Raw genomic sequence first — 19,621 nt, forward strand, 5'->3', positions numbered from 1 at the left:
AAAACATTAGTGCAGGAAGAATTAGGATTATATAATGCCTTTCACAACTTCAGGTTGTCCTAAGTGTTTACACCCAATTAAGTACTTCTGAATTGTAGCCATTCTTGTAGTGAAATACAGATCCAATTTGCTGTCTTTGAGACCTTTGTACACAATGAGATAAATTGTCAGGTAAGTTTTTTTTAAACATTTTAGAACATACCTTTAATGTTTCATTGAGAGAATTTAAAGTTGAAATTTATTTCTGGAAAAAAATTCTTCCATATAAGCACTTGACAAATGCATTTAAAACAGTTTGCATCTATATACTGTTACAGGATTCTGAATATTTAAAATTATACATAACACAGGGACCTCAAATGCTCATCTGAAATGACAGATATGGTTTCAGCAATGTCAGCAGCATTGCTATTTTAATGAACTTACTGAAATGTGTGTGTCCTTGTTGAGAATGACCTGGAGCAGATGGGGAGGTAAAATTGGAGGTGCCTTAAAGCGCTCCTCAGGCTTCAACACATACATCTCCTGATGGTACGGTCCTGGAGGGGAGCTTGATAAATCTGAAACAGAATATTACATCAATCGAAAAGAATATATACAATTCACAAAAAAACAAGCTATGTACACAGCTGACCCTTCTGAGATCAGAGTGTGGCATCAGATAATACACCATCCAGTTTAAGATCTAAGATAAGAAATCAGGACAGGAGTAGGGCAGTGGCTACTCAATAAGCTCTGATCTAATTGTGGCCTTAATTTCTGAAAGATCACAACCAATGTATTCACTATCTCCTTTAAGCCTCTAGGATTCAAGCCATCAGGTCCAAGGGACAATCAGCCTTAAACATTTGCCAATGCTTCTCTATTGCCTTAATTTTGGGGTTCTGATTTTTAAATTTCTCCTGAGCTGCTTATACTCCCTAATGCTCGTATTCCCTGCTCATACTCCCTCTTGGTCCTACCTTTGTCATTGATACCCACGACAACTGGATCCTTCCACTCCCACTCCAGAGTTCCTCTCCAGTCATGAAGAGATGTTATTAACCTGGCACTGGACAGGCAACACTGCCTTCAGGACACTCACGCTTGGCTGAAGAGATCAGCATTGTTCCCCCTATACATCCATTGCTACAACTACATTACTTTTTACTCCCCGGCACACGAATGGTTCCCTGCACCATGATGCCATGGGTCAACTTGCTCATCTTTCATGCAGGCCTGCTATTGTCCACACAAGTTGCAAGAACTTCAAACTTGTTGGCTATTACAAGGGCTGAGATCCCTCCATTGTTACTCAACCATTGTCTGTAGTTATACCAAGTAGTTTAACTCATTACGCTATAAATTTATTGCAATACTTATATCTTGCCAGTACTGGTTTGAGTCCTGTTTCATACTCCATATCTTTATCAACTGAATTCAGTTACTAAGTCTTTTTTCAAGTTTCCCTCTCCCATAGTTATAAACATACCGACTGAATTCTTCCAATTCACAACTTAGAAATGGTCCTAAAATATTGATTATTTTGTTTTGTGTCATCACTGATCCAAATACCCATTTTTCATGTATGAATGTAAACAAGGTGCATTGGTTGGCGATTTAACAATGGACTGTGTTACAGCCAAGTCCAATACAGCTGTAAACTAATATCCAGCAGCAGGAGTTATCAGAGCAGGATCCCTGATTCATTTTTCCTTTGCCTAGTTAGTCCCTGTGTGTAGAGATCAATTGTAGCAGTTTGGTTACTGTCCTGGCTATGATCAGCTAACTCAGGACAAACCAGAAGTCAAACTCGGGACATTCTTCACTCTAAGGATTAGCGTTGCGTTATATTGTAGCTTATCCACTACAGGAACTCCAAATAACCAATTTGATAGGAGTTACTGAAAGGAAGATCAGCATAATTCTCAACTATTCTTGGAGACCTCTGTAAGACTCACCATTTGCATTAGTAGTAATTGTGTCCAGTCTCCTAACTGTCACTATCATTTTCCAGATTTCAAACAGATGTGCTGTTGCGTTAATATCTGGATAGGCATTCCCAGAATACATTATTCCTCAGTTCATATGCTGTGCCTCAATACTACTCAAGGCAACTTTCACAACAGTGTTTAACAAGTCATATAAGCATCAGAATTACAGGTGTCTTGTGCATTCATGAAAATTCTATATCAACTGAAGTGTAAAGATCACAGGTTATCTGAAATTTCACACCTACCACTTGGCAATACTATTGAAAAATATACAGTTCAAATAGTTAACTGGTATTCATTACAGCAGGGATAGCTCTAGTTTATCTTCATAAAATAAATCTCAGGAATTGTGCAAAATAAAATCTATTTCAAAGATCAAGGGAGTTCACCTCAGTGTTCAGACCAACATTTATCCCTCAACCAATACCTAAAGCAGATTGTCTGGTCATTTACTGCTGCATTTCCAAAAATACAACAGTGAGTACACTTCAAAAATACTTAATATTTCCAGGTCATTAAAGATGTTATTCAGGTCTTTCTTTTCCTTTATTAGAAGCTAATAAATATTGGCCGAGATCGTCCAGACTCTTGATGGTCAGAGGTGTACCGCGGAAGCTGCACTATAGGATCCCTTGGAAGTCCTAATGCAAGGATTCCATGGGAATTGCCTGGGAAGCTTCAATTTCCAATGGGCAATATCTCTGCCCCCCGAAGCCTCCAAACGTTTCTAACTCCGAGTTAGAATCTGAGACTACAGAGGGTTCCGACTCAGTTACTCTGGATAGTTACTCAGGAAATATTAGACAGAAAAAAAAACCAAGTCGAACTCCTGGATAACTAAACAGACTCCAACGAACCTCGGCCCTCTGTTTCCCTTCCTGACTCGCCTCCAACCCAACCTGACCCAACCTCACCACGCTATCCATGTGACATCCTACCCAGCCTGCCATCTTGCATGCTGGCACCAAACCCAGCCGGCATCCTCCCCTCCTACTACTTTACTCTGCTGGCACCTATCACCATACCCACTTACCTTACTCACACTCATTCACCAACACACTGAAAATCTATGCAAATGACCCAAAGCTTTTCAGTGCATTAGTAAATGAAAACTTACCAAAATACAGCAACTAGAGGCATAAGAGGATATGGCTTGGCTTCCCCTGGCGATCCTACACTATGAAGAAGGACTGCGAGAAGAGGTACACTCCGCATTTCTGAAGAGGCCCAGTTCAGAAGTCCAGGCTAGAAATGCAGAGCTCCATCTTAGTGCAAAGATAAGGGGGAAGATTCGGCTCATTAATTCATTAGGCAGAGATAAGTTCAATTTCATACACCTGTATCTAAATATATATGTTTTTCTTTTATCTTTTCCTTTAAAAAAATTATCTTAATCAACTGCTATTTTCATTTGACAGATTTCATTATCCACAACTGCACATTCCTCACCCGAGGTATCTGAACACTCCAGCGAGTCCAGTTTAAGGGCATCAAACACTTCAAAGTCAGATTTCTTCACTTGAATGACATTATTGATCGTCCCAAGCTGACTGGTTGTCACTGGCTAAAAAGAAGAAGAAAATGACAATACTGGATTCCTTCACGTTCCTTTACCATATTTTGCCTTTTCTTTCTGAAATATTATTTTATGGCAGATTGCTCTTTCCTACTTCCATATTGCTCTTTAAATAAAAGGTCATATGATTTATAGCACAGGATGAAGCCTGTTGGTCTTTCATGCCTGCACTAACATTCCTCCACTTTGAAATATTTAATCAAATTTTTTTTAATGATATGATCTGTCTCAATTTTTACTTGTAATAATTTGATTCTATTTGATTTTTTTCTGCCTCTTCATTCTTTTAGTAATAATCTTAAAATATGCCCCTTATGCAAATTAATCTACCAATGGAAACAATCCTTAACTAGTTACCTTCTTAAAATCTTTATTGGACCACATTCCCCCTCTAAGGCAGAAATGATGTATGGGACCGCTACAAGCCAGACGGTTTACACCTGAACAGGAGTGGGATTAATATTCTCATGGAGGGCATTAGACTGCTTTGGCGGGGGATGGGAATCTGAGGGCAAATTCAGAGCAAGAGCATGAGATGGAGAAAAACTGAGTGAGTGACTCTGAAAGACAGAAGCAGCACAGATTAAAAAGTATACAACACAGGAATTTGGTAGTGTTAAAAGGTATATATGTAAATACAAGGAGCATAGTAAATAAAGTCAATGAGCTGAGGGCACAGATAGACAGATGGCAATATGATATCATTGCTATAATGGAAACTTGGTTTAAGGAGGACAAAAATGGCAGCTCAATATCCCTGGATGTAGAGTTTTCAGGCAGATTAGGGAGGAGATAAAAAGGTGGGGGGTTTAGCAATATTTATTAAAGAATCAATTACAGCTGTGAGGAGGGATGATATATTAAATGAAGTATCAAATGAGGCCATATGGATTGACATTACAAATAAAAAGGGGCAACCACACTGCTAGGACTGTACCTCAGACCCTCATAGTGGAAGGGAGTTATAAGAGCAAATATGTAGCCAGATAAAACAATAGGGCTTTAATTGTTGGGGACTGCAAAAATCCACTTTTTAATCTGTGCTGCTTCTGTCTCAGAATCACTTGCTCACTAGTTTTCCACCTCATGTTCCTTGCTCTGCAGTTGCCCTCAGGTTCCCACCCCCCTGCCAACCTAGTTTAATTCTCCACAAGAATATTCATCCCACTCCTGTTCAGGTGTAAACCACCCGGTTTATACAGGTTCCATATGTCAATTGGGATACGAAGAGTCTGAAGGGCACAGAGAGGGCAACATTTTTGAACTGCATTCAAGAGAACCTTTTTAGGAGGCACATAAGAGGAGGAGCAATTCTAGATTTAGTCTCAGTAAATCAGGGTGGGCAAGTGGATGAAGTAGCAGTGGGGACCAATTAGGAGCTAATAACCATATTACAGTTAGATTTAGCATAATTATGAAAAGGACAAATATAGAACAGGAGTAAAAGTTCTAATTTGGGAGAAAGCAAATCCTACAAAGCTGGGAGATGAGCTGGCAAGAGTGGACTAAATATAGCTATTAGAAGGAAAAACTTTTCAAAGCAGTGAGAAATTCTACAGTGTAGACACATGTCCCCAATGAAAAAGAGTGGTACTGTTTTTCAGAAGCATATAGGTCAAGATTTAAAAAAAGCTTATGACAGTCGCAAAATGCTTGGTATTGTAGAAAGCCTAGAGGATATTGCTAAGAGGGCAAAAAGTTGGCTAATGGAGTATAATGTGGGGAAATGTAAGGTTGTTCATTTTGGAAGGGAGAAGAAAAGAACAGTCTATTATTTAAATGGGGAAAAACTGCAGAAAGCTGCAACATAAAGTGACTTGGGGGTACTTGTGCACAAGCTAGCACACAGGTGCAGCAGGTAATCAGGAAGGCTAATGGATTGTTGGCCCTTATTTCAAGAGGATCGGAGTATAAGAGTAGGGAAGTGTTGCTGCAACTATATAAGGTACTGGTGAGACCATATCTGGAGCACAGAGCAGTTCTGGACACTTATTTAAGGAAATATATTATATCATTGGAGGCAGTTCAGAGAAGGTTAACTGGGTAATGGTTGGTGGACATTTTTGCAAATATAAAACAGTTTCCAGTGGTGTTCCACAGAGCTCAGCGTTGGGGCCCTTGCTGTTTGTTGTATATCTTTATGACTTAAATGTGGGTGGCATGTTTGGGAAATTTGCAATGACACAAAAATTGACCATGTAGCTGATAACGAATAGGATAGCTGTCAACTTCAGAATGATACCAATGGTTTAGGTTGGCAGCTAGGAGGAGTTTGGACAGGCTAGCGTTGTTTACCTTGGAACATAGGAGGCTAAGGGATGACCAATTATGAGGGACATTGACAGACTAGACAGGAAAGATTTGTTTCCCTTAACTGAGGGGTCAGTTACCAGGGGGATAGATTTAAGTGATTGGTAGAAGGATCAGAGGGGACGTGAGGAAAAACATTTTCACCCAGAGGGTGGTGGGTATCTGGAATTCACTGCATAAGTTGGCGGTTGAGGCTGTAATGCTCAACTCATTTAAAAGGTGCCTGGATCTGCATTTGAAATGCTGTAATCTGCAAGGCTACGGTCCATGTGTTAGAAAGTGGTATTAAAATGAGCAGCTAGTTTCTTTTTCTCTTTTTTGGCTGGCACAGACACAATGGGCAGAATGGCCTCTTTCTGTACCATAATGTTTCTACTGATATAGAAATCATGGGATATCTGGCTTAATCTTAAAATTTGCTAAGACTTGAGAAGAGCTTGTCCTTGTATAACTGCCTGCGAGAGAGTCATTTGAAAAGATCTAATCAAGGAGGAGACAAGTCAGAGAAGGGACAGAGATTCAGATGAAAAGATATGATAAAGAGAGGACGAGATTGGAGTAGAGGCCGAGTGTCAGGTGAAAAGGTTTAATTAAAGATGAAGCATGTGATCAAGTGAACCTTTTATAACAGTATAAATTGACTGCTTAAACATTGTACTGGCAGAACCCTTATGATCACTGTGGTAGTGTAGCTTCTCCTTGCATATGTCTGAACAAGACACCCAACTCGCGAGATGTCCCTGGGTAGCGGAACAAGCCCTCATCCTTTCATATACAATCTTTTTTGGTTCAATGAAGGAAAATCCTTATTATTAAAACCTATCTGTCAAATTATAATCTCTCGTTCCAGGTATAATCTTTTAATCCAGTGAATCTTCACTATACATTTCCCATGGGTGCAACACAGAAACATAGAAACTAGGAGTAGGCCATTTGGCCCTTCGAGAGTGCTCCACCATTCAATACGAGCACGGCTGATCATCTATCTCAATGCCATATTTCTACTTTCTCCCCATACCCCCTGACACCCTTAAAATCTAAAAAATTATCTCTTTCTTGAATATATTCAGTGACTTGACCTCAATAGACTTCTTTAGTACATAATTTCACAGGTTCACTATTCTTTGAAGAAATATTTCCTCATCTCAATCCTAGTCTACCCCATACCCTGAGTCTGTGTCCCCTGGTTCTAGATTCCCCAACCAAGTACCGCTTATAATCGAGTGCTCAAAACTGTATACAGTATGTCAATTGTGACCTATCCATTGCCTTATACAAGTTCAACTTCGCTTCATCATGTTTACATTCAATGCCCTTATGTATAAAACCCAGAAACCTATTTCTTTAATGAGTTAATGCCTGTGCTCTTACCCTTAAAGATCTATGTGACTGCAGCCATAGATTCACTGCTGAGTTGTATCAAATGCATACTTCCCAAAAATGATGGCATAACATTTCTCTGCACTGAACTGGACCTGTGTGCCAAGTCTGCTGCCCTGTCTATGCCTTCTTGCAATAGTTTGCACTCTTTCTCACAGATGCCATGAACCCCAGTCTTCTATCATCAGCAAACTTTGATAGTATTCCTCAGGCTTACTTCCAAATTTAAAGAAGAAACACTTGCAATTATATAGCATTTTTCGATGATTGAACATCTCAAATCTCAATGTAGTCACTGTTGCAATGTAGGAAATGCAACAGCTAATGAGTACACAAAAAACTCCCAAAAATAGCAATATCATAATGATCATAGTAATGTTTTTGTGATGTTAGCTGTGGGATAAATATTGACCAAGATAATGGGATAATTCTCCTATTCTTCTTCAAAACAGCATCATGCTATCTTTTACACCCAGACAAGCAGGCAGATGGGGCCTCTGTTTAACATCTCAATTAAACAATGGCATCTTCAACAGTACAGCACTATCTCAGTACTGCCTTGATTTTTGTGCCCAAGACTTGGAGTGAGACTTAAAAACAGATTTAGAGGAAAGTGTGCTGTCAACTGAGCCACGGCGTACATTTATATAAATAGCAAACATCTCAAGGCACAAGGAAAAAGAGTTATGGCCATGAAGGGGAAAGCCCATTCAGGGCATAGATGACAAGCAGGTGAGACGCATTGAAATGGAGAGAGAAATTTAGAAAACATTGGAAAACTAAATCTTCAGGGTCCGGCGTGCATGAGGGTTTTTCTAACCTTCTTTCACAACACATTCATCTGACAATTGGTTTCAGTTTTTTTTGCTCTTCACTGCACCATTTTCAGAACTTGAATGTTTCCATTGAGCCTCAGTAATCAGAAATAAAAACAATATACAGGTACAGCGCATTACGGGAAAAGTGGTATAAAGGGAGATGTACAAATAAGAAAAAGATGCTGAAAGAACACAAAGCAAGAGAGACAAAAGGCTTTGGAAATAATAATCCAGAGTCTTGTCCATCCAACCCTCCCTACTAGGGCGTGAAACCTACTAATAAAACAATAAAAGAAACTGAAGGTTACACCAAGAAAATTTTCAAAGCAAGAGAAGGAAACCTTTAAACATACATAGTTCTATCAAAGCTTTGTGAATTTTAGGTGTCACACCTTAAATTATGCTGGATCAGGTGCTAGGAAATTAGGTTCACCAAGTGTCTGCGATGCAACACTTGGGTAAGAGTAATCATCATATGATGGAATATAGGTTAGTAATGTCAGTCATGAACAGCAAGGAAGAATCCAAAGTAAAACTTCTAAATTGGAAGAGAGCCAACTCCAATGGGACGAGGGGAGATCTAGCCAGGATAAAATGAAACTGGTAACCGGAAAATAAGACAACAAAAGAGAGAATGAGAAATGAATAGTAGTCTACATTTAAAAAAAAAACAAAAATCTACCAGCGGCATGTAAATAGTTTTCTTTTTTGACAGTCCTTCAGTGTCGAGGATAACTTGCTTCCACTCTAGCGAGGTGGGTTCTGTGGTGGCCGAGTAGTCCAATCCTGGAGTCACAGTCTCTGCCACAGGTTTGGCAGGTGGTGTCTGATGAGGTGAGTGAGAAGCTCTGGATTCTGCGCTCTCTTCCCACTGTTTATTCTTGGCTCCTGCGTGCTCCACCTGGTGATGCCTGATATGACTGGTGTCTTTGTGGACACTTCTCCAGTTTGTAGATTCTAAGACAAGCAATTCCCACATGTTGTTGGGGATGTTGTATTTATTTAGGGAAGCTTTCAGAGTGTCCACATAAGCAATCAATAAAGTGCCCCACAAAAGTGCAACACAATTTAAGAATTTAAGGTAATGGAGTAGTAAGTTAGCTAGTCCTCTATTCATGCTAACAAACAGGTGGTGGGATAAAGGGATAATTTTCAGTATAGCAAATTCTAACTAGGAGTGTGCCACAGGGATCAGTGCGGGGGTTTCAGTCATCTACAATCTATACTAATGAGGATACAAAAGTAGGTCAGAAAGAAAGTTGTAAGGAAGATCTGCAAAGGGATATAAATAGGTTAAGTGGGTGGGCAAAAATTTGGCTGAAGTATATAATTTGTGAAGTTATCCACTTTGACAAGTATAGAATATCAGATTATTTAAATGGAGAGACTGCAGAATGCTGCAGTACAGTGTGTCCTGGGTGTCCTTGTACGTGAATCACAAAGTGAGCAGGTAGGTACAGCAATTAGGTCTGTTGGCCTGTATTGCAGGGGCGATAAAATAGGGAAGTTTTACTACAACTGTACAGAGCATTGGAGAAACCACAGCTAAAGCACAGTGCATAGTTTTCACCTCCTTACTTAAGGAAGTATACACTTACATTGGAAGTAGTTCAAAGACGATTGGCTCAGCTGATTCCTGGGATGAGGGGTCTGTCTTGTGAGGAAAGCTTCAGTAGGTTGGGCATGTACATCATAGAGTTTAGAAGAATGAGAGATGACCTTATTGAAACAAATACGATTCTGAGAGGCTCAATCTGCTAGATATTGAGAGGATGCTTATGGAGAATCTACTTGGGGCATGGTATCAAAATAAGTGATCTCCCGTTTAAGTTGGAGAGGAGGATGAATTTATTTTCTCCGAGGGTCATTAGGCTTCGGAATTCTTTTCCACAGAAAGCAATGAAGGCTGGGTAATTGAATAAAGTAAGAGTTTTAACAACACCAGGTTAAAGTCCAACAGGTTTATTTGGTAGCAAATGCCATTAGCTTTTGGAGCGCTGCTCCTTCGTCAGATGGAGTGGAAATCTGCTCTCAAACAGGGCACAGAGACACAAAATCAAGTTACAGAATACTGATTAGAATGCGAATCTCTACAGCCAACTAGACTTAAAGATACAGACAATGTGGGGGAGGGGGCGCCCGGGGGCCGGCCCGCGCGGCGGGGAGGGGGTGCCCGGGGGCCGGCCCGCGCGGCGGGGAGGGGGCGCCCGGGGGCCGGCCCGCGCGGCGGGGAGGGGGCGCCCGGGGGCCGGCCCGCGCGGCGGGGAGGGGGCGCCCGGGGGCCGGCCCGCGCGGCGGGGAGGGGGCGCCCGGGGGCCGGCCCGCGCGGCGGGGAGGGGGCGCCCGGGGGCCGGCCCGCGCGGCGGGGAGGGAGCGGGACGGAGCGCGGGCGCGCGCCGGCGGGGGAGCGGGACGGAGCGCGGGCGCGCGCCGGCGGGGGAGCGGGACGGAGCGCGGGCGCGCGCCGGCGGGGGAGCGGGACGGAGCGCGGGCGCGCGCCGGCGGGGGAGCGGGACGGAGCGCGGGCGCGCGCCGGCGGGGGAGCGGGACGGAGCGCGGGCGCGCGCCGGCGGGGGAGCGGGACGGAGCGCGGGCGCGCGCCGGCGGGGGAGCGGGACGGAGCGCGGGCGCGCGCCGGCGGGGGAGCGGGACGGAGCGCGGGCGCGCGCCGGCGGGGGAGCGGGACGGAGCGCGGGCGCGCGCCGGCGGGGGAGCGGGACGGAGCGCGGGCGCGCGCCGGCGGGGGAGCGGGACGGAGCGCGGGCGCGCGCCGGCGGGGGAGCGGGACGGAGCGCGGGCGCGCGCCGGCGGGGGAGCGGGACGGAGCGCGGGCGCGCGCCGGCGGGGGAGCGGGACGGAGCGCGGGCGCGCGCCGGCGGGGGAGCGGGACGGAGCGCGGGCGCGCGCCGGCGGGGGAGCGGGACGGAGCGCGGGCGCGCGCCGGCGGGGGAGCGGGACGGAGCGCGGGCGCGCGCCGGCGGGGGAGCGGGACGGAGCGCGGGCGCGCGCCGGCGGGGGAGCGGGACGGAGCGCGGGCGCGCGCCGGCGGGGGAGCGGGACGGAGCGCGGGCGCGCGCCGGCGGGGGAGCGGGACGGAGCGCGGGCGCGCGCCGGCGGGGGAGCGGGACGGAGCGCGGGCGCGCGCCGGCGGGGGAGCGGGACGGAGCGCGGGCGCGCGCCGGCGGGGGAGCGGGACGGAGCGCGGGCGCGCGCCGGCGGGGGAGCGGGACGGAGCGCGGGCGCGCGCCGGCGGGGGAGCGGGACGGAGCGCGGGCGCGCGCCGGCGGGGGAGCGGGACGGAGCGCGGGCGCGCGCCGGCGGGGGAGCGGGACGGAGCGCGGGCGCGCGCCGGCGGGGGAGCGGGACGGAGCGCGGGCGCGCGCCGGCGGGGGAGCGGGACGGAGCGCGGGCGCGCGCCGGCGGGGGAGCGGGACGGAGCGCGGGCGCGCGCCGGCGGGGGAGCGGGACGGAGCGCGGGCGCGCGCCGGCGGGGGAGCGGGACGGAGCGCGGGCGCGCGCCGGCGGGGGAGCGGGACGGAGCGCGGGCGCGCGCCGGCGGGGGAGCGGGACCGAGCGCGGGCGCGCGCCGGCGAGGGAGCGGGACGGAGCGCGGGCGCGCGCCGGCGGGGGAGCGGGACGGAGCGCCGGCGCGCGCCGGCGGGGAGCGGGACGGAGCGCGGGCGCGCGCCGGCGGGGGAGCGGGACGGAGAGCGGGCGCGCGCCGGCGAGGGAGCGGGACGGAGCGCGGGCGCGCGCCGGCGGGGGAGCGGGACGGAGCGCGGGCGCGCGCCGGCGAGGGAGCGGGACGGAGCGCGGGCGCGCGCCGGCGGGGGAGAGGGACGGAGCGCGGGCGCGCGCCGGCGGGGGAGCGGGACGGAGCGCGGGCGCGCGCCGGCGAGGGAGCGGGACGGAGCGCGGGCGCGCGCCGGCGAGGGAGCGGGACGGAGCGCGGGCGCGCGCCGGCGAGGGAGCGGGACGGAGCGCGGGCGCGCGCCGGCGAGGGAGCGGGACGGAGCGCGGGCGCGCGCCGGCGAGGGAGCGGGACGGAGCGCGGGCGCGCGCCGGCGAGGGAGCGGGACGGAGCGCGGGCGCGCGCCGGCGAGGGAGCGGGACGGAGCGCGGGCGCGCGCCGGCGAGGGAGCGGGACGGAGCGCGGGCGCGCGCCGGCGAGGGAGCGGGACGGAGCGCGGGCGCGCGCCGGCGAGGGAGCGGGACGGAGCGCGGGCGCGCGCCGGCGAGGGAGCGGGACGGAGCGCGGGCGCGCGCCGGCGAGGGAGCGGGACGGAGCGCGGGCGCGCGCCGGCGAGGGAGCGGGACGGAGCGCGGGCGCGCGCCGGCGAGGGAGCGGGACGGAGCGCGGGCGCGCGCCGGCGAGGGAGCGGGACGGAGCGCGGGCGCGCGCCGGCGAGGGAGCGGGACGGAGCGCGGGCGCGCGCCGGCGAGGGAGCGGGACGGAGTGCGCGCACGCTCGGGAGAGAGCGCGTTGGAGCTCGCGCGCTCGGGACAGAGCGCGATGGAGCTCGCGCGCTAGGGAGAGAGCGCGATGGAGCTCGCGCGCTAGGGAGAGAGCGCGATGGAGCTCGCGCGCTAGGGAGAGAGCGCGATGGAGCTCGCGCGCTAGGGAGAGAGCGCGATGGAGCTCGCGCGCTAGGGAGAGAGCGCGATGGAGCTCGCGCGCTAGGGAGAGAGCGCGATGGAGCTCGCGCGCTAGGGAGAGAGCGCGATGGAGCTCGCGCGCTAGGGAGAGAGCGCGATGGAGCTCGCGCGCTAGGGAGAGAGCGCGATGGAGCTCGCGCGCTAGGGAGAGAGCGCGATGGAGCTCGCGCGCTAGGGAGAGAGCGCGATGGAGCTCGCGCGCTAGGGAGAGAGCGCGATGGAGCTCGCGCGCTAGGGAGAGAGCGCGATGGAGCTCGCGCGCTAGGGAGAGAGCGCGATGGAGCTCGCGCGCTAGGGAGAGAGCGCGATGGAGCTCGCGCGCTAGGGAGAGAGCGCGATGGAGCTCGCGCGCTAGGGAGAGAGCGCGATGGAGCTCGCGCGCTCGGGAGAGAGCGCGATGGAGCTCGCGCGCTAGGGAGAGAGCGCGATGGAGCTCGCGCGCTCGGGAGAGAGCGCGATGGAGCTCGCGCGCTAGGGAGAGAGCGCGATGGAGCTCGCGCGCTAGGGAGAGAGCGCGATGGAGCTCGCGCGCTAGGGAGAGAGCGCGATGGAGCTCGCGCGCTAGGGAGAGAGCGCGATGGAGCTCGCGCGCTAGGGAGAGAGCGCGATGGAGCTCGCGCGCTAGGGAGAGAGCGCGATGGAGCTCGCGCGCTAGGGAGAGAGCGCGATGGAGCTCGCGCGCTAGGGAGAGAGCGCGATGGAGCTCGCGCGCTAGGGAGAGAGCGCGATGGAGCTCGCGCGCTAGGGAGAGAGCGCGATGGAGCTCGCGCGCTAGGGAGAGAGCGCGATGGAGCTCGCGCGCTAGGGAGAGAGCGCGATGGAGCTCGCGCGCTAGGGAGAGAGCGCGATGGAGCTCGCGCGCTAGGGAGAGAGCGCGATGGAGCTCGCGCGCTAGGGAGAGAGCGCGATGGAGCTCGCGCGCTGGGGAGAGAGCGCGATGGAGCTCGCGCGCTGGGGAGAGCGCGCGATGGATCTCGCGCGCTGGGGAGAGAGCGCGATGGAGCTCGCGCGCTGGGGAGAGAGCGCGATGGAGCTCGCGCGCTGGGGAGAGAGCGCGATGGAGCTCGCGCGCTGGGGAGAGAGCGCGATGGAGCTCGCGCGCTGGGGAGAGAGCGCGATGGAGCTCGCGCGCTGGGGAGAGAGCGCGATGGAGCTCGCGCGCTAGGGAGAGAGCGCGATGGAGCTCGCGCGCTAGGGAGAGCGCGCGATGGAGCTCGCGCGCTAGGGAGAGCGCGCGATGGAGCTCGCGCGCTAGGGAGAGAGCGCGATGGAGCTCGCGCGCTAGGGAGAGAGCGCGATGGAGCTCGCGCGCTAGGGAGAGAGCGCGATGGAGCTCGCGCGCTAGGGAGAGAGCGCGATGGAGCTCGCGCGCTAGGGAGAGAGCGCGATGGAGCTCGCGCGCTAGGGAGAGAGCGCGATGGAGCTCGCGCGCTAGGGAGAGAGCGCGATGGAGCTCGCGCGCTAGGGAGAGAGCGCGATGGAGCTCGCGCGCTAGGGAGAGAGCGCGATGGAGCTCGCGCGCTAGGGAGAGAGCGCGATGGAGCTCGCGCGCTAGGGAGAGAGCGCGATGGAGCTCGCGCGCTAGGGAGAGAGCGCGATGGAGCTCGCGCGCTAGGGAGAGAGCGCGATGGAGCTCGCGCGCTAGGGAGAGAGCGCGATGGAGCTCGCGCGCTAGGGAGAGAGCGCGATGGAGCTCGCGCGCTAGGGAGAGAGCGCGATGGAGCTCGCGCGCTAGGGAGAGAGCGCGATGGAGCTCGCGCGCTAGGGAGAGAGCGCGATGGAGCTCGCGCGCTAGGGAGAGAGCGCGATGGAGCTCGCGCGCTAGGGAGAGAGCGCGATGGAGCTCGCGCGCTAGGGAGAGAGCGCGATGGAGCTCGCGCGCTAGGGAGAGAGCGCGATGGAGCTCGCGCGCTAGGGAGAGAGCGCGATGGAGCTCGCGCGCTAGGGAGAGAGCGCGATGGAGCTCGCGCGCTAGGGAGAGAGCGCGATGGAGCTCGCGCGCTAGGGAGAGAGCGCGATGGAGCTCGCGCGCTAGGGAGAGAGCGCGATGGAGCTCGCGCGCTAGGGAGAGAGCGCGATGGAGCTCGCGCGCTAGGGAGAGAGCGCGATGGAGCTCGCGCGCTAGGGAGAGAGCGCGATGGAGCTCGCGCGCTAGGGAGAGAGCGCGATGGAGCTCGCGCGCTAGGGAGAGAGCGCGATGGAGCTCGCGCGCTAGGGAGAGAGCGCGATGGAGCTCGCGCGCTAGGGAGAGCGTGCGATGGAGTGTGCGCACTGACAGAGTGAGAGCACGGAGGTATGTGCCAAGGGCTCATGGAGATATGACTGCAAGAAAAAAAGATGAGCAAGGCCAAAGACTCGCTTAAGGACGTGGTGACAAAAGACGCAGATGCAGAGAGATTGGAAGAGAAATGTTTGACTGAGGGGGTGAGATGGAGAAGGTTGTTCAATCAGCAATTTGGTGATCCCAAAATAAAATTGTGGAGGGGGAGATGAGAGCAGAGGGTAAATGATTTAGATATTGGAATGCAGAGTAAAGTTTCAAAATGTGCCAATAATACCAAACTTGAAAGTGCAGCAAAAGTGAGGATAATATGAAACACCTGCAACAGGCACAGATAGGGAGGAATTGGGCAAATCAAATTTAATCCAAAGAAGAGTCAAGTGATGCACTTTGTGGGTTTCAACTGGTAGTACCAAGATTACTACTCCTGGCCTCACTGTCGGGCAGGTAAAATTCCATTTCACTTCCTACTTGATGCTATACAGAGCCCCATGTCAGAAGTGCATGGATGCCTGTGGCATGATCAAGTATCCTTCTGACTTTCCTCAAGGTTCACAGAGAACTGACACGAAATAAATGTCTAATCTATAATATGTACATAATATGAGTACTTGTCACTATTTTGCTTTTTCCCCTTATACTTGTAATGTGCGGTATAATGAGTTTTATAAAGTTCTGTGCTTAGAACAATTAAGAGCGCCTACCTCTGAAGGATCATGAGCCCACTGCCCATCTACAAAGAACTTGTATTGATGCTCTCCTTCTGGTAGTTCAAGAATAGCAATAAAATCATTATGGCTGTAGAAAAAAAATAGAAATGCTAAGTTTACTCTCCAGTGCACGATTATCAAAATATGGTTTCCTGGTACTTTTTTAAAACTTCTTTCAGGTCATTAAAACATCAACTCTCCTACAGAGAGTTTTGAGCAGAGAAAACACCATTCCATTTCTCAACATTGGCCTCTGTGGCACACAGTGGACAATTTTCATCATGTTTTACTCCCAGACTACACCTTGAAGGGGGAAGGCAGCTTCAAATCCAAATCTGTGGAGTAAGCAGCAAGTAATAAGAAACCTTGGAGCACAATGCTACATTTCCTTGCAAATACATTTTACTCATGCTGAATGGAAAATGCAAGTTTCCACATGCAAGCCCACACTTAATGATTAAAACTTGATCTGATGAAGAAAATGTACTAGTACCAAATATATAATGCACATTTACCACTGGAACATGCACAAAAATAGCAGCCAGCCCAACATGCCCCCTAGACCTTTCCACATTAATGGGAAATTACAACTGGACAGACCATTTGGTTAAAGCCAAAAACAACATACAGCTCATAATAAATAAAATTGCGGAAAATAAAACAGTCAGTATATAAAACAAGTCCTCAATTCTGACTGATATTAAATCAACCAAATCATTTTAGATTCCTTAAATTACTTTTCCCCTGCATTATTTTGATAGGTATTATTACAATACATGGGTTTTTACACACATGGAATTCTGTCTCATCACTATAACATGGAGCTGGTGATTAAATTATGTGAAGAAATCTAACTGTCAGCAGTTGCCAGGTTTATTGCCAACCTGTGCTGCCTCTGGAGACAGGCTGACTCTCATTTAAATCGGAAAACAAAAATGTAAGAGCTGCTTTTCATTTAATTGATTCAACAGAACCAGTCTAACTCTAGGACAAAGCAAAGGTGCATCAATACAGAAAAGCTTCGCTGGTGGGACACATCTTGTTGGGTTGATAAAATTGATGTTACAGTTAATAAGTCTGGTGTTATTGAAGTAGGAAGTTTGCATACATTGTCTAAGGAAACAATCATTTTTTTCCAAACAGAGTTATCTACAAGCAATTAATAGAGCAACGCATATCGTCTTACTTTTAAGTGGACAGCTGCACTCAGCTCTACCCACATACTAATTAACAAAAGCCCAATGTGTTATGTTTTTGCACTAGTTGACCAATCTATAAATTTAACAAAGAACATCTGACGAAGGAGCAGTGCTCCGAAAACTAATGGTATTTGCTACCAAATAAACCTGTTGGACTTTAACCTGGTGTTGTTAAAACTCTTACTGTGTTCACCCCAGTCCAACGCCGGCATCTCCACATCACCTCACCTGTAGCCAGTGAGGATACAAAGATTTCTCTCAAGGCCCCAGCAATTTCCTCCCTGGCCTCTCTCAGAATTCTGGGGTATATCCCATCAGGTCCTGGGGATTTGTCTACCTTAATGTTTTTCAAGAACCCCAAAACCTCTTCCTTTTTGATCTCAACATGACTCAAACTATCTACACATCCTTCCCCAGACTCATCATCCACCAAGTCCTTCTCTTTGGTGAATACTGACACAAAGTACTCATTTAATACTTCACCCATTTCCTCTGGCTCCATGCATAGATTCCCTCCCCTGTCCTCGAGTGGGCCAACCCTCTTGCTCTTTATATAAAAAGCCTTGGGATTTTCTTTAATCCTGCTGGCCAATGGTTTTTCGTGACCCCTTTTAGCCCTCCTTACTCCTTGCTTAAATTTCTTTCTACTTTCCTTGTATTCCACACTTGCTTCGTGTGTTCCCAGTCTCCTAGTTTTGACAAATGCTTCCTTTTTCTCTTTGACGAGTCTCACAATATCTCTCATTATCCAAGGTTCCCAAAACTTGCCATACTTATCCCTCATCCTTACCGGAATGTGCCGATCCTGAATCCCTATCAGCTTACACTTGAAAGCCTCTCACATGCCAGATGTTGATTTTCCCTCAAACATTTGCCCCCAATCTACATTCTCCAGTTCCTGCCTAATATTGTTGTAATCAGCCTTCCCCCAATTTAGCACCTTAACTTGAGGATTACACTTTATCTTTATCCATCAGTACCTTAAAGCTTACTGAATTGTGGTCACCGTTCCCGAACTGCTCCCCTACTGAAATGTCGACCACTTGGCCAGGCTCATTCCCCAATACCAGGTCCAGTACAACCCCTTCCCTAGCTGGACTATTTACATACTGCTTCAAGAAGCCCTCCTGGATGCTCCTTACAAACTCTGCTCCATCCACGCCCAAAGCATTAAGTGAGTCCCAGTCAATATAGGGGAAGTTAAAATCTCCCACCATAATAACCCTGTTACTTTTACACTTTGCCAAAATCTGTTCTTTGAAAGATTTGCGATGGTAGGCTGGAGGGAGTTGTTTGCAGGTTAGATATGTGAACATGCAAATGAAAACGCTATTTATATGAGTTTCTCAATAATTTTGTTTGGAGATTCAAAAATGTTGATGGATTTCCAAATTAGCCAGAGGTCTGATCCATTAAAACTAAAGGTAAAATTAATAGAGCTTTGAGATTGAAATCTTCCCTCCTGCACGAGAATCTGAATGTTTTTCTATTACTAGATGGATTCTCAGCTAGTTTTAGACTGCACATACTTACCTTTTAATAAGTGGGATCTTGGTGTGCCAGTTATTGAAAGATCCAGAGATGAACACTTCTTTTCCTCCACCTATCCAGCGAATGACTGTAGGGCGAGCTTGCTTAGACAATTTTACAGATTCATCCATGTCAGGTTGCCAGGACACAAATTCTTTATCAGTGAGAACCTAAAATATCAAATTACAAGTTGAGATGATAACACTGGAAGAAAGTCACACGTAAAAGTAAATAATACTTTAAAATATAATTTCCATAGTTGTTTGGTAGTACAGAACTTCATGTCAAAGCTTTTCATCAGGACACTTCGCAAGAATAGGGGAGACGACAGTCTAGTGGTGTTATCGCTAGACCGCTAGACTATTAATCCAGAAACTCAGTTAATGTTCTGGGGACCTGGGTTTGAATCCCGCCATAGCAAATGGTGGAATTTGAATTCAATTTTTTAAAAATCTGGAATTAAGAATCTACTGATGACCATGAAACCATTGTAGATTGTCAGAAAAACTCATCTGATTCACTAATGTCCTTTAAGGAAGGAAATCTGCTGTCCTTACCTGGTCTGGTCTACATGCGACTCCAGAGCCACAGCAATGTGGTTGACCCTCAACTGCCCCCAGAAATGGCTTAGCAAACCACTCAGTTTCAAAGGCAACTAGGGATGGACAATAAATGCTGGCCAGCCAGCGAAACCCATGTCTCACAAATGAATTAAAAAAAGAATACCAGTATAAGGGAAAAACAGCAATTTATAATGTACGAGAAGAAAATGTTGATTGATTGGCAAGTGGACTCTGGTAGAGACATTGCCACGGAGAACTGATGGTGATTGACAGATAACTGTCAAGCGTTATTTGAAATTTAAAGCAGACAACTTGGCCTTGATTGGTGAAGGCCAAGAAAAGCTTCGACATTTTTTTCTTCTATACAGTTGTACAATAGCAGTAAAGCTATGGACTCTCTTTTTGGGGCATTAGGCAAGACTGTTTGTCAACAGTGTGATGTTAGCTATTATACAAAGGATAAGGAGATTTTATCATCACAGAATAATTCATATAATAGTTGCAGCCGATGAGTCCATTCAGCACATCATGTCTCTGTTAGTTCATTACAAAAGCAACAAGTACTGATCCTTGCAGTATCCCATTTGTCAGCCTGCCAATGCGTGAACGACCCCTTTATTCCTGC

The 19,621-nt window shown here is 49.6% G+C and overlaps 1 protein-coding gene across 1 annotated transcript in view; it reads right to left on the reverse strand.

The window, feature by feature from the left end:
* LOC144497309 (5'-AMP-activated protein kinase subunit beta-2-like) overlaps window positions 1-19,621 on the reverse strand; it is a 39,909-nt gene that overhangs the window by 9,322 nt on the left and 10,966 nt on the right. Inside the window, exons 3-6 of the mRNA XM_078218379.1 lie at window positions 18,437-18,603; window positions 15,699-15,792; window positions 3,423-3,537; window positions 427-560 (exon numbers count right to left, since the gene is read on the reverse strand). Of these exons, the coding sequence (XP_078074505.1) occupies window positions 427-560; window positions 3,423-3,537; window positions 15,699-15,792; window positions 18,437-18,603 (510 nt within the window). The remainder of the gene's footprint in view (window positions 1-426; window positions 561-3,422; window positions 3,538-15,698; window positions 15,793-18,436; window positions 18,604-19,621) is intronic.

Source organism: Mustelus asterias, chromosome 8 (assembly GCF_964213995.1).
Source record: "Mustelus asterias chromosome 8, sMusAst1.hap1.1, whole genome shotgun sequence".
Classification (NCBI taxonomy): Eukaryota; Metazoa; Chordata; class Chondrichthyes; order Carcharhiniformes; family Triakidae; genus Mustelus; species Mustelus asterias.